The sequence below is a fragment of the Olea europaea genome, chromosome 10, assembly GCF_002742605.1.
Source record: "Olea europaea var. sylvestris chromosome 10, O_europaea_v1, whole genome shotgun sequence".
Taxonomy (NCBI): domain Eukaryota; kingdom Viridiplantae; phylum Streptophyta; class Magnoliopsida; order Lamiales; family Oleaceae; genus Olea; species Olea europaea.
Window position 1 is genome coordinate 43,546,902 of NC_036246.1, and position 13,181 is coordinate 43,560,082.

General features: G+C 34.7%; 3 protein-coding genes across 3 annotated transcripts; 1 reads left to right on the plus strand and 2 right to left on the minus strand.

Annotated features, from left to right (window-relative positions):
- Positions 1–1,517: 1,517 nt before the first annotated feature.
- LOC111402797 lies at positions 1,518–3,296 on the plus strand. The gene is made up of 5 exons (XM_023031130.1): positions 1,518–1,935; positions 2,489–2,600; positions 2,679–2,763; positions 2,857–2,908; positions 3,010–3,296. The coding sequence occupies exons 1-5, from the start codon at positions 1,522–1,524 to the stop codon at positions 3,154–3,156; spliced, it is 810 nt and encodes a 269-aa protein (XP_022886898.1). The 5' UTR covers positions 1,518–1,521; the 3' UTR covers positions 3,157–3,296.
- A 2,602-nt stretch (positions 3,297–5,898) lies between these two features.
- LOC111402407 (mannan endo-1,4-beta-mannosidase 6-like) lies at positions 5,899–9,971 on the minus strand. The gene is made up of 5 exons (XM_023030692.1): positions 9,296–9,971; positions 8,073–8,270; positions 7,716–7,838; positions 7,078–7,289; positions 5,899–6,571 (listed from the first exon to the last, which is right to left on the minus strand). Exons 1-5 carry the CDS (start codon positions 9,689–9,691, stop codon positions 6,157–6,159), a joined length of 1,344 nt encoding a protein of 447 aa, XP_022886460.1. The 5' UTR covers positions 9,692–9,971; the 3' UTR covers positions 5,899–6,156.
- A 662-nt stretch (positions 9,972–10,633) lies between these two features.
- LOC111402408 (BAG family molecular chaperone regulator 5, mitochondrial-like) lies at positions 10,634–12,872 on the minus strand. The gene is made up of 2 exons (XM_023030693.1): positions 12,524–12,872; positions 10,634–11,190 (listed from the first exon to the last, which is right to left on the minus strand). The coding sequence occupies exons 1-2, from the start codon at positions 12,797–12,799 to the stop codon at positions 10,846–10,848; spliced, it is 621 nt and encodes a 206-aa protein (XP_022886461.1). The 5' UTR covers positions 12,800–12,872; the 3' UTR covers positions 10,634–10,845.
- Between the last annotated feature and the right edge of the window lie 309 nt (positions 12,873–13,181).

The window sequence follows — 13,181 nt, forward strand, 5'->3', positions numbered from 1 at the left end:
GGTAAGGGCAAGTGGTTCGAATCCAACAGCCACCATGTATTTCCCAAACTCTATATATACCCTTTCCTTGAGAAAGAGAAAAAGAGAGAGATGTGTCGAACAATAGAAACAACACATATATAGAAAGAGAACAAGGGGAGAAAACCCAGGCAAAAGAATAAGGGACGGATATATTAATTTTTAGCACATTTTGGAGGGAAGAATAAATATTACTCCATACATTTCAAGCCATTTAATCTTTTATTCGTTCTTCTTCTTCTTTCACAAATATACGTATTTACAACCAATATACTACAAGAATGTTAGAAAAATAATCAGTCGCAGGACCATTCAAAACAATAAAATTTAAAAATTTAAAAATTATCATCCGATCGAGTCTCGTGACAACACGATATTCTAAAGTGAAATTACTTGTCGATAATTGCTGCAACCTCTGTGGACAATCACTCCTAGAATACAATGATCGTAAACCACTTGTGCAGCAATCACGAATGATTTTTAGAACTCTCAAATGTACTCTGGAATAAATGAAAAATCGAGTATAAAAATTCAGAATATGAGAAATAAGATTTCTTTCCAAATGATTTTCTGTTTTCTTTTTTGTGTCTCTTTCCCAAACCAAGACAGGGGTTTATATAGGCAAAACTGGAAGTAATCGTCTTCTTCATGATCAGAGAATAATCCAGAATATTAATGATTGTGAGTAGTGGGTTGTTATAAAAAATGGTCAAAAAATATTGGCTAGTTTGACCTATTAAATAATTTTGGAAATAAAAATAATAATAATAAAAAATATTTTAGTCAAGGAAGCCCTGACGTGTGGGGAGTGACTCGAACCCCCGACATCCCACACAAATACCACATTTCCCACTATTTGGGCACTTCATCTAATTTGATTATTTCTTTTACATTTTATATTTATACTATAAATATATAACAAAGGATACGTCTACGCGTACACTATCTTCTAATGACACTTGTTGACCATTTTCGGAGGTCAACATATATGGTCGATGCCTATATATAGAGGAGCCATGTTCAAGGCAAAGATACATTGAAAGCACTTGAAATTCGTTCCTCATTCCTCAACATAAATCAAATCCCTATTTACATTCATTTTCATTTCTCTTAGTGTTCTTCAAATTTTGAAGAATTTTACTTTGTACTTTGGTGAAATTATTTACAAGACTTGTTATAATCCTTCAAATCATTTGTTGGAATGTCTTTAAACATCTCACAAAACATCGGAGATGGGGCAAATAACATTTGAGGACAGCGAGCCCGCGTTCGAGCCTTTGAAGTTGTTCTTGACAATTTCCTAATTTATTGATCTTCTTTTTGCAATTTTTGTGTAACTCGTTTTGTTTCTTCTCTATCCCTCCAAAATTTCCAACAGCAAGATTCTAAGCTTGTGATTAGAGATTGTGTTCCTTTATTCCTTAATTTCAATGCACCCAAAACCCTTCTCTCTTCCAGCTCTATTAAATTCTGAAATTAATTTTCAAATCATCCAGATATCAAATGGGCTCGATCTCTATAACTTCTACCATGGCATTCTGTAAAATGCTCACAAATTCCTCACCGTTAATATCTAGATCAAGACAACCTGTGTATAATCCATGCCTAGACATGGAATTTAACCTTAAAAATATACCTCGAACAGCACAGATTTCTCATGTGATCCATTCTTACAGAAGTTGTTTTAAAGGTAATACCTGCACAAGAACTGGCCTGAAGAGAGTCGCATGCGATACCAAGGAGTCGGGGCCTCCACCTCCGCCTCCGGCCGACGATCAGAGAGCTATGGAGACAGTGCTGAAGCTTTTCGAAGCAATTAAGAATAGAAATCTTAACGAAATGTCTGATATGATTGCTGAAGAATGCCTCTTCATTTCCAACTTTATTTCTGCTTTTCAACCCTTGCATGGTAAGGAGGTACGTAAGTAATTTTGCATGCTCAGACACCATTTTCAACCATCTCGTCCAATGACTTTAATTTTCAGTCGAGGTGGTTCTGGTTCACCATTCCACTATAAAGCAAACTACTAGAAATTGAGCTCCATTCTTTAAATATTTTTTTGTTTATAAATTGTGTGGTTTTGCTCAGGGGTGAACCCAGACAGTTCGAATTGTGGGGTCAAAAAATTCTTTTTTTTTTCGAACAACGTATCATGAATAAAAAGGAAAAATCGGTTGTTTGCTGTTCATGTTCAGTGTTTGCACTTTGGGAAGAAATCAGTGGATTATATGATATATTTATGGACTAAATAATGGATATGGATATGGATATAGATTTAGGATTTGGACTTTTTGGGGGCAAAAAATAAAGTTTTCAGCCAAAAAAAAAAAATAATAATAATTCCAAAAAACTATGAGGTCATTTGACCCCATGTGGGTCGCCCCTTGTTTTGCTACATGCCAGTCAAATTCAATGTAAATTGGCTTATTTTGTGTAATCCAATTAACCTGAATTGGATTTCCTTTGCAGCAAATACTGGCATTCTTCTCTTATTTCATGAATAAAATAGGAAAAAACATTGTATTTACAGTACAACCCACATTGGATGATGGAATGGTTGTTGGAGTATCCTGGAGACTAGGTTATTTTCCCCTCCTCAATTCCACCCACCCCACCACCCTACCCACCCCTTCCACATTGATCATTTTTTCTCCTGCAGCATGGGATAAGGTTCCCCTAATTCCTTTGGGAAAGGGTTACAGCATCTACATGTGCCATGTTTACCAGGGAAAGGTGATGATAAAGTAAGGAGAAAACGAAATAAGTTGATTATAATTGAATTTCATTTGAATTTTTTGGAGTATTTAGCAATATATATGGGTTTTTTGATCCTGCAGGAATATGGACATGTTCATGGAGCCAGTCCTTCATTTTGAACCCCTAAGACTGGTGAGAATTTATACAAGAAGTTTAGGTTTCGGTCACCAAACTTTCAAATCGTGTAATTTTTTGTCTTAATTGAGAAATTTTGAATTTATTTTTGTGGACAGAAAACCATAGCTTTGTTGATGAATGCAATTGAAAAGCTGAATTTTCAGGCTCTGTTGAAAGGCAAAGCAAAAGGAGCTTATAATATTTTATTTGCTCTTGTCTACATTGCAGCACTTGCACTGTTCTCATACAGTTTTTGGACATGAGTCATGGAGGCACCTTTGCTATGTTCAATTAGAAAAAAAATTGGACAAAATTATAAATAATATCAATAAGCATTTTATATGCTTTCTTTTTTAAACTTGTCGGATTTACTCCAATCTATCTTATGGATGTATCTATTTATCGAGGCCTATTTGTTCGGTTAGATTTACTATAAATATATATTTTCTTTTATAATCTCGTTAGGTTCGGTATAATTCATCATATGAAATCGTCAAAATGCTAATTGTTAATCGACTATTATGTCAACATGACCTTGTAGAGCAATTTTCAAATTGTATGACTTGCTTAATATGCAAACATGTGAAATTCACGGATGGTCACCAAATTTTTTGGCGAATTTTCATCTTAGTCACTAAACTTCACCCCCTCCCCCCCCCTCCTCCAAGTTGAGTACTAAAGTGAAACTTTACTACTAGTTAGTCGCTTATCTATCTCAATGGCAATATAGTTTACTTGTCAAGTAGGTTGTCACGCTAGTTTTTTCACAACGACAAAGCAATCAACTTGAAAGAAATATTTAAGTTAGATGAATTTGAAACAAAATGAAATATAGTAACAGTAACGTCAAATTTTGCTAAAAATTCAATGATTATACGCACTATATAACAGATCCATTGCTCTATCATGATAAAATCAAACAGATTATGGAGGGAGAGATCACAAAATTTCATTATGGTATGGTCTTCAGTATTCATATTAGTATGTTATTGTTATGCCATAGCTAACATAACAGCTAAAGGTACAACCAGATTATGCATGTTCATGCCCGTAATTTTATTTTTTTTTTTTTTTTTTTTTTGGGTTCCTCCTATGAACTTGAACTCTGTCAATCTATGTCTACTCTGCAATGTTGAACTATAAGTATCAAATGTAAGACGGCCGGCCCATCTTTATGGTCAAGTTTGAACAGAAAAATATGTGATGAACAAATTAGTTATTTGCCAATTGAACTACCATGCATCAACTTTTCAGTTAGTCAAATTGACCTCTTAGAGCTTGTTTGGGAGTGATTTTTCGTCCAAAAAAATTGATTTTTTGACCGTTATTTCATTATTCCAACCATAAAGTTTGACTTCTTCTTTCACAGGTGGTCCCCACTTTTATCCTAACGGTCACAAAATTAATTCTCATAATCACTCCCAAACGGGGCCTAACAGATATGAATGGAACGAACACAAACATTTATGTTCAATGACCAAGTTGAAATAAAATTTCACGTGCAGTGACTAATATAGAACAAAATAAAGTCTTGTGACCTGATTTCAGTGACATTGAGCATTCCAAGAAAATCCCATTTTCAATACTGAAATAGGCATTAATTATGAAGAGCCAAAAGAACAGTAAATGATCTCTTAAAGACCTGCCTCCATCTGCTATGACTTAATAACAAGAGGAGGTATGAAGGATATAAATATAACCACAGACTCTATAAACTAAGTTATAGCTTCAGTGTGAAGAAATGGGAAAGAAAATTTGGCTGTCAAAAATGTCTACGGTATGCATATTATTGCTGATACTGTGGGAGATGGCTTTGCTTTCTGTGGCCTGTCCTGGGGATGGAACTGAGTGCAGTAACTGTATCACAAATCAAATGAAATCCAGTTGCCCGAGATGTGTTCCTATAATGCAATGCATGGCTCGATGTTTGTGGAGTGGAACGTGTCGTTCCAAGTGTATCAAGAAATGTGACTGCAATGGTGGCTATCCAAGACTAGCCGATTGCAAGAAATGCTTGTCGCGGTGCAAATGCAGCTGTTCGAGTTAGATGAGAGAGAGTTTCGTAGGCTGGTTTGCCTTTAAAGAGTACTCCTGTACAAGTCTCGTGTGTTGGAAGGATTGAAGATTTCTTTTAATAATTGTTTACGAATGTGCGCGCGCGCACATTTAGGCCCATAAGCCCTGCTTCTGCTTTTAGTTTTTTTTGTAGAAAAGTTGTTTGAGAAAGCTACGCTAGGCAGAGTTCTTCCAAAAGATGGTTAAATCCATCTATGGTCATTCAATTTTATATTTAGTATCACTATGGTTACTCAATTTCATTTTGTTTTACAATGACCACCCAAATTTATATTTAGCATCACCATGATCATCCAATTTCATGTAATATTTCACCACCGTCACCAAATTTCTTTTCACAATTTTTACTAATTTTTAAAAGGGTAAAATGGTAATTTTATATTATATATAAAAAATTAAACAATAAAAATAATTTTTTTATAAAATTTTTTAAAATAAGTTTCTATTTTATTTTATTTTATTTTAAGTATTAAAATAAGATTTTGTTTTATTTTATTTTTAAATAAAATTTTATTTTGTGTTCGTTTTTATAATTTATTTTTACATATATAATGTAAAGTTACCGTTTTACCATTTTTAAAATTAGTGAAAAGAATGAAAAGAAGTTAAATAGCTATCGTGAAACGTTATATAAAATTGGATGACTACGTTGAAATAAAATCAAATTCAATAACCATGGTGATATAAGTATAAAGTTGGGTAGTCATGATGAAACAAAATTAAATTAGTTGCCTATGGTGACACTAAGTATAAAATTGGATAACCATTGGTGAACTTAACCCTCCAAAAGACTTACAAAATTTTATCCAAACAGGTCTAAAAATAGTCTCTTAGTTTTCAAAGCAACTTTTGATTTTTCAAAAGTCCTGCCAAATAGACGTGCATCACAACACTAATGCAAAAAGGCGTGATTTAATCAAAAACTTATATCAAGTACAACGAAGAAATTTCTTATCCGAAAAACGTTGGATTGCACAAGTACAACAATTGAGTACAAAACAACTAGTACTGGCTAATGCTTAACGAATTCTATACAAGCATCAAAATCAAATAATATTAAAACATACACATGATACGAATATTATACACCATAGAACAAGTCTGGTTGATTGTATGTACAAGTTCAAACTCCCAACACAATCTTCAGAGTTTGCTTATTACTAATTTTCCCATACCCTATTCCTTTCTCAACCTCTTTTCTGACTGAAACAAGGATCCTTATGTTGATCTTTCCGGTTTTTTAGGCTTCGAGAAGTATTTCTTAGCCTGCATGATTGTTCTAAGATCAATTTATAAGTCGAAGGACACTTCCAAGCTACAAAGGAATACTTGTCACTATATTCCTCCACTCCTTCGACCAATAACTGCCAAATTAGAACTCCAGCACCAGCTTCCCTTCTCTTTGCAGATTCGTAAATTTGGTCATAAACCATTCTCAACAAAATATCTCTATCATATAATCCTCCTGTCTTTGTAACTAAAAGGGCGCCAACTTCAGTAAAAAGAACGGGCTTCTTCAGCACATTCTCACCATCGTTAACATGAGCATCTACCCAGTTGGATAGGTATTTTACTTTTGCTTCTAAATCTGCATCTGGGATCCTAAAGCATACAATTACACAGAAAATAGCATGGTAGTCAAATCCCAAAAGGAAACTAGAATTTCATCGTACAACTCATGGGGCACAAAGGTCATAATACCTCACTAAAAGCCCAAAAAACCAGGAAGTGGTGATATGACCATGTTTGGCTAAGATTAGAAAGTTTACTTATAAGCAAATAATTAAGATTCAAACTAAGTAATTTTTTTATTAATGAAAGTTTAGGTTACTTATTTTGACAGTAAGTTAAGAGATACTATCACAATAACTAACTGCTTTTAGTCAAAAGTGCGAAAAATAAGTTATTGAAATATGTTTCACAATAAAAAAGTTCTATTACTAATTTTTTAAAGCCAGGCAAGCTCATAAGATATCATAAAGATCTTCTAATTAGTCAATTTCGGGGTTCAAATCAACAAATGGAGAGTTTTAAATTTAGCTCCAAGCACAAGTGTAACCAAATTTCTCGTTGGTGCAAAATCATAATGAGCAGAGAGTATCACTAACCAGCTGTGTGGGTAAGCATGAACTGAAGCGAAGTCTAGGTTTTCAATTGCTGAGTTCTTTATAAAATCTGATCCAAGTGATGCCGCCCATTCCCCTGGATTTGCTCCGTAATTCCCTGTTGAATTTAGACTGTAAAACCCTTCAAGTCCAACTGTCACAAGATGTTTTCCGTCCAAACTCTTCACAAATGCAGCCATCTCTGTAATCCAAGCCTGTTTAGAGTCTCTAGTTAATCCAGTGATGTGATGATATCTATTGGCCAAAATAGACACTGAGCACATGGATAATGCATTTATACTGGTGGTTAGAAAGTTAATTCACCTGGATGAACTACGAGCATTTTTGGCTGAAAAAAGGTGTAAACTTTATCTTCAAACATGTTTGAAAATGTTACTTATATTACTTTTAAGTGAAAGAAGTCACTTATTTCTGACTTTGACCATTAAAAAATTATTTTATTTTAAAACTTTAAGTAAACTTACTTGCATAAACTTTTCAAGCTTACCCAAACAGGCTGTACATTCCGGTTTTCAAGATAATCGCTTGACACTACTTTCTCAATACTAATCACCAAGAGTTCAATTCCTTTCTGAAAGGGAGGCCAAAGCACAAGAAGGAGAACTTAGTTTTGAGTTTACCTGAAGAGCGGAAGCAGATGAATTGGATTTACACCGAGGTTCATTCATGAGTTCCCAGGCAAATATGGCCGGTTCCTCCGAATATTTGACACCAGTAAAGGAATTCTTTCTAGTCAAAATAGCCTGCAACAGCCCAAAAGAAATATGAACCAAAAAGATTAAGGATCTCAGGGAAGCACTTCCATTTAGTTTTCACTTAACCTGCAAGTCGATGTTTTCCCATAATTAATATTATCCACACACACACGTTAATAAACCTTAGGTGGTATTTCTCAAAACATAATGTGTAAAGTAATTGTAAAAAGTTGTGTAATCTTGCTTGCAACATAATACCTATAAGAGCGGGATTCACCATACCTTGACATAAGATTTGTAATACTCTTTTATGATTGGATTAGAGAAAAATGAATCGGTCGACGAAGTAATATTCACTCCAGCTTCTTCTGCCCAACGCAGATACTGAGCTTTTCCACCAAAAGCATTCAAATTGTTGACAAGACTGAGGATTAATCTTATCCCATGTTTCCTAGCTTCGTATACCACATAATCTAATCCCTGAAGACAAAAGAATGAATGGCGTCAAATTGAATCGGATCACCAATTTAGAAGCCTACTCCTTGACTTATGAAGATTCTATAGATTTGAGAATGAAAAGGGAGAGATGAGTGAGATCGAGAAAACCAAGAACAAAGAGTTTTTACGCTATAACCAGCAAGGATCAGAGAATGCTCTAATATTTTTCGAGAAGACCAAATTACTGAGGTATTTAGACAGATAAGGCCTAATGATATCCCAAAGAGTAGAGACTGCTCCTCTTAAGCCAACCTGGAGCTACTCCACTGTCCAATACTCAAAGGAATCCTATACTCATTGATAACATAGTTCAATCATTAATAGCATGTTTGGTAAGGAGGATTTGATCGAGTCCTGCCTAATACTGGACATGCACTAAAGGATTAAACTATCTTTATAAATATTGAAACAGACTTAACAACGGTCGCGAAGTATGACTTAAGATTCATTCAAATAACGAACAGGAAAATTTTCCTTTGATCAAGAACTAACCTTAAAATGTCATTCTTCCACAAACAATCAAACCTTTTGGATTTTCCCTGAAATTCTTACCCCCAAGACAAGACAACAGTAACTTCCAATTTAATTTTCAAAAAAGAAATTATGGCAAGCAATTTTACAACTGATACAAAAATAAATAATAATAAAAAAGAATAAGAGCTTCATGAAACTAAATGGAATATATAAGGAAAGGTAATCAACAGGATGTTTGGCGGTGCTTAAAGCAGTTTTTTTTAGCAGAATGAAATGCTAAAAAGCCGATTTTAAGCACAGCCAAATATCTAAATTAATATTGAGTATGTTAAGGAAAGGTAATCAACAATCAATTCCAACTAGCTAAATTTAATTTTCAAGAAACATATTATGGCAAGAAATTTTACAACGGATAATACTACAATCTAACAGAAAATAACTTGGTGAAACTAAATTGAATATATTAACAAAAGGGTAGTCAATAATCAAAGCAATAAAAAGATTACTCTGATAATAAATTAAACATTGAAAACCTTGAAGACCCTTTCATTGAAGACACCAGGTTGAGTCTGAAGATCATTGGGTCGAGCACCATCACTGAAAGCCCAAGTCCTGCAAACTGTCATCCCCATTTCAGCCCCTTTCTTGAGCATATCCGAGACTCTATATCTCGACGGACCCCACACACTCTCCTCCATCAACCAATAAGAATTCCATCCGTTCAAATACACAGGTGACTCTATATTCCCATTATCCACAAGCACAAATCTGGTGCCATTAACCCCTACAAAGCCCATTTTGGGAGGACTCCATGTGATGATTGGAAAAGAAAAATATGAGTTATCGAAGTAATTCAGATAGATGAAACCCAGAAGGAATAGAATGCCTATTGTAGGGTAGAATTTCTTGTCCCTCCAATTTGAGTTCATTGTAGGGGAATTCAGTGTTTGAACTATGATATACAAACTTGAGAATTTATTTCCCTTTCCGCATTATATATTTTTGGTTTGGAATAGTAGACACCGTTCATGGTACTGGGAGCTAGTAGATAGAGTAAAACCGCTTAAGTTTGGTGTTTTAGTAGGCATGTCCCTCTCTGCCGCTTGCAAAAGCCTAAACCAACACTCCATCGCCTAGAATTCAACGAGAGAAAAATTTTGGAAGTCAGATTCCTCCTCTCACCGACAATAATTAAATATAGATGTTTGGCTTCTTGAAAGATTAGGATTTATTTTGGGAAGAATTAGGACCGGATCCTCAACGATTAAATTAGTATGATTTCGATTTATCAACCTTCAAAATAAATTTTTAAATATTTTAATCCATTTAAATTTATGAATACGAGGCTCTACGTGACATAAATTATTAATGTAAAAGTTAAAATTTGAAAGCGATTAGCACGTTACTTGATGAACAACAAAATTGTGAAGAATTATACGTGCAGACCTAATTTTTAAATTTAATGTAACCTTCACGTCCACGTCAATAATTTGTGTTATGTGAGGACCCCGATTACAAATATGTTGGGACTCAAAATCTTGAGTGAGTGGCCAGATTGCTTGAAATTAAAGATGAGTGACCTGATTGCTCATTTACTAAAAGTACAGTGATCGACAATGCATTTAGCCCGATATAGAGACCTTAGAATCTCAATTTCATTCGTCAAACCTCTTCGGTAGAGAAAAAGACGTGTGCTGAAAATGACCGTCTAACTATGTAAATAAACAATAAGAAAAAATTCAGTTTTATTTCCCAAAAAATGGGAAATCCACAACAATTTTTTTTTTTTTTTTTTTCCAACACTCCATCGACTATTAGAATTGCTTAGAGACCGAAAGGAAGAGAGTTTTAGGAGTTTTACGATTAGGATATAACAACTAACAAAAATAAATACACCACGTCACCACAAAATGTAAGCAAAAGATTAGGAACTCGTGTATCGATTTACAATATAAACAGATAGAAAGCAAAAGTCAAAGTCAAAGTCACTTATTTTTGAAATATGACTTTTCTTAACAACTTCCTTTCTAGTGAAATAACTTTTTAAGCATAGCCAAACATGCTCTATTACTTATGCGCATGATCATTGGTCACGAAGAAACCTCTGTAGACATCGAAATCCCAAATGCTCAGCACAATACCTCTCCATGTCATTCCCACCACCTATTTCTTTGCACACCTCTTTTTCCATACCAGCTAAAACATCATCCCAGTACCTTAAAAACCCATCCCAGTGTTGAACTTTCGAGTCTGAAACTGCATCCAGTATCTCCTGCAACCCCACAATCCTATGGCTCACATGCCTCCTCAGCTCCCTCACAGTGGCATCAATCCCGGGCACCGAGTCTAACCTGAATAACAAACTCATCAAAGCCTCGTTGATCTTGATCCGCTCCTGTTCACTGGTACGCACAGCATCAACTGTCTCCTGCATGAAATAGGAGGAAACAGTCGGTCAATGTTTGACATGCAATACTGAATAAGATATTATTAGAGTATAATACTGCCCAATATCCTCTCTTCCAAAGTATAGATTAAATCTCTAAAACCAATGTGTATCGCTTATCCCATCCCTTATTTTGTGTCACAGGCTAATAAGATGTGTCACATGCTAAACTTAGGCAACAAGTTGAAGTAAAATGTAAAACGGACCTAACTAAATTTCGACCATCACCAGGCATCAGCTCTACGGTTTATGATATCAAAATGACCACCTAATACTCTCACATAATTTACAGAAGGCTCAAGATCGAAAAATAAACATTTGGACGCAGTGGCTGCAATTATATCAACACGATTACATATTCATATTGCTGTTCAATTCTCAGTCAAGAGTCAGGACATTGAAATCGGCTGCTTATATCTATTTGAGCATCACTCGGTATTATCATTTTCAAAAGTTGTGATATCAGCAAATCATAAACTTGAAAAGGAAATGAACTTTTATGAGAAAAACACTCCGCTGCACAAAAGTATAAAATTAAAACAACAGCTAACTAGGTTTAATGGTAACCAAATCATTAGGCATTACACGTCCAAACAGCCATCCAGCAACCATGTCTCTAACAACAACAAAAGCAGCTAAGAGAAGCCTTATTCCCGGAATACAGAAAATCATTTTAAATGTTGAGCTAATAGTATTGTTAGAGTAACAATTAAAAGTAATCCTAAAACCCAATAATCATGAAAAATTGATACACAATTGAGAAAATTGCCCTGAAGTTGAATGAATTTTCTTCCCTTCAGATATAATAATCAGTTACGCCCATCAGAACCCTACCAAATTGAAAATCCTTACTCAATCTCAAATCTCAAGCTGGTGATCCATTACTTGCTACTATTCTTCCTGAATAGGAATGCAGATCCTGAATAAGAATGCGAATGCATAAATTCACCAATCTACCCCGTCTTTAAAAAGGATAATTAATTGGTTTAAAAACACTTCTTGTCACTACAGTTTTAACGAAATACAGTGTAGAATTAATGAATATATATAGAGTGATCAGCTTCCAAAAAAAAAAAGGTTCAATGATGAACTCAGGGCAAAATAAAGTTCAGCAATCTAGCGTAACATTTCGTTAAGAGTTCAGTAATTAACAACACATATTTAACATGCTATTTAATTTACTGTTCATTCTGCAAAGGGATCATCAAAATTTAATGATGAATAACACAAAATTGACCGCCCCGAAGAAATTAAGAAATCCAGAATACAATTTGCAAAGAAATATTAGTAAGAGTTAGAAATTTAAAACGCATGCCTGTTGTTGGATGAGTCTTTCCCAATAATTGGCTTCAGAATTGACCGCGGCGATCTTCTTTACAAGGTTCCGGACCCTGTGCGATCGATACACTGACTGTATCTTAACAGCAGCAGAGGATTGAGGTTGCGCAATTGGGATGGGAATCGAGGCCGGTGGTTCATCAGAAGGGGACTGGATGGGGATTTCAACGACTTTCGTGTGGGCATTGGGGACAGAATGGTCAGTGTAGAAAATTGTACTGGTGATGGTATAGGGGAAAAATCGAGACGCCATTTTTGCAGCAGAGAAGAAAAGGGAAAGCAGAGCTGAAGTAAAGGAGTGAGGAAATTATGGATATATGTGAATGTTGAGCTATATTGGCGTGGGCATAGGTGTCCGCAATGGACCCACGAATTCATTTTTGGGATGTCGACAAAAGATGCAAATTGATCCTTGAATCGAAACTGTTCTAATTCGGTTCCCGATTTTAAGAAAAATAAATAAATTTTGATTCTACTGCAAAAATATTTTTTTATAACATCTCAATTAAATCATAATATGTATTCAGAACTGGTCAGTTTTATTTTTTGAAATGTAAGGTGTGAAAGTGGCAAATTGCACTTGAAATTTTTTTTTGGGGAATTTATATAAATGCTACTAAATTTGAAAATGCACA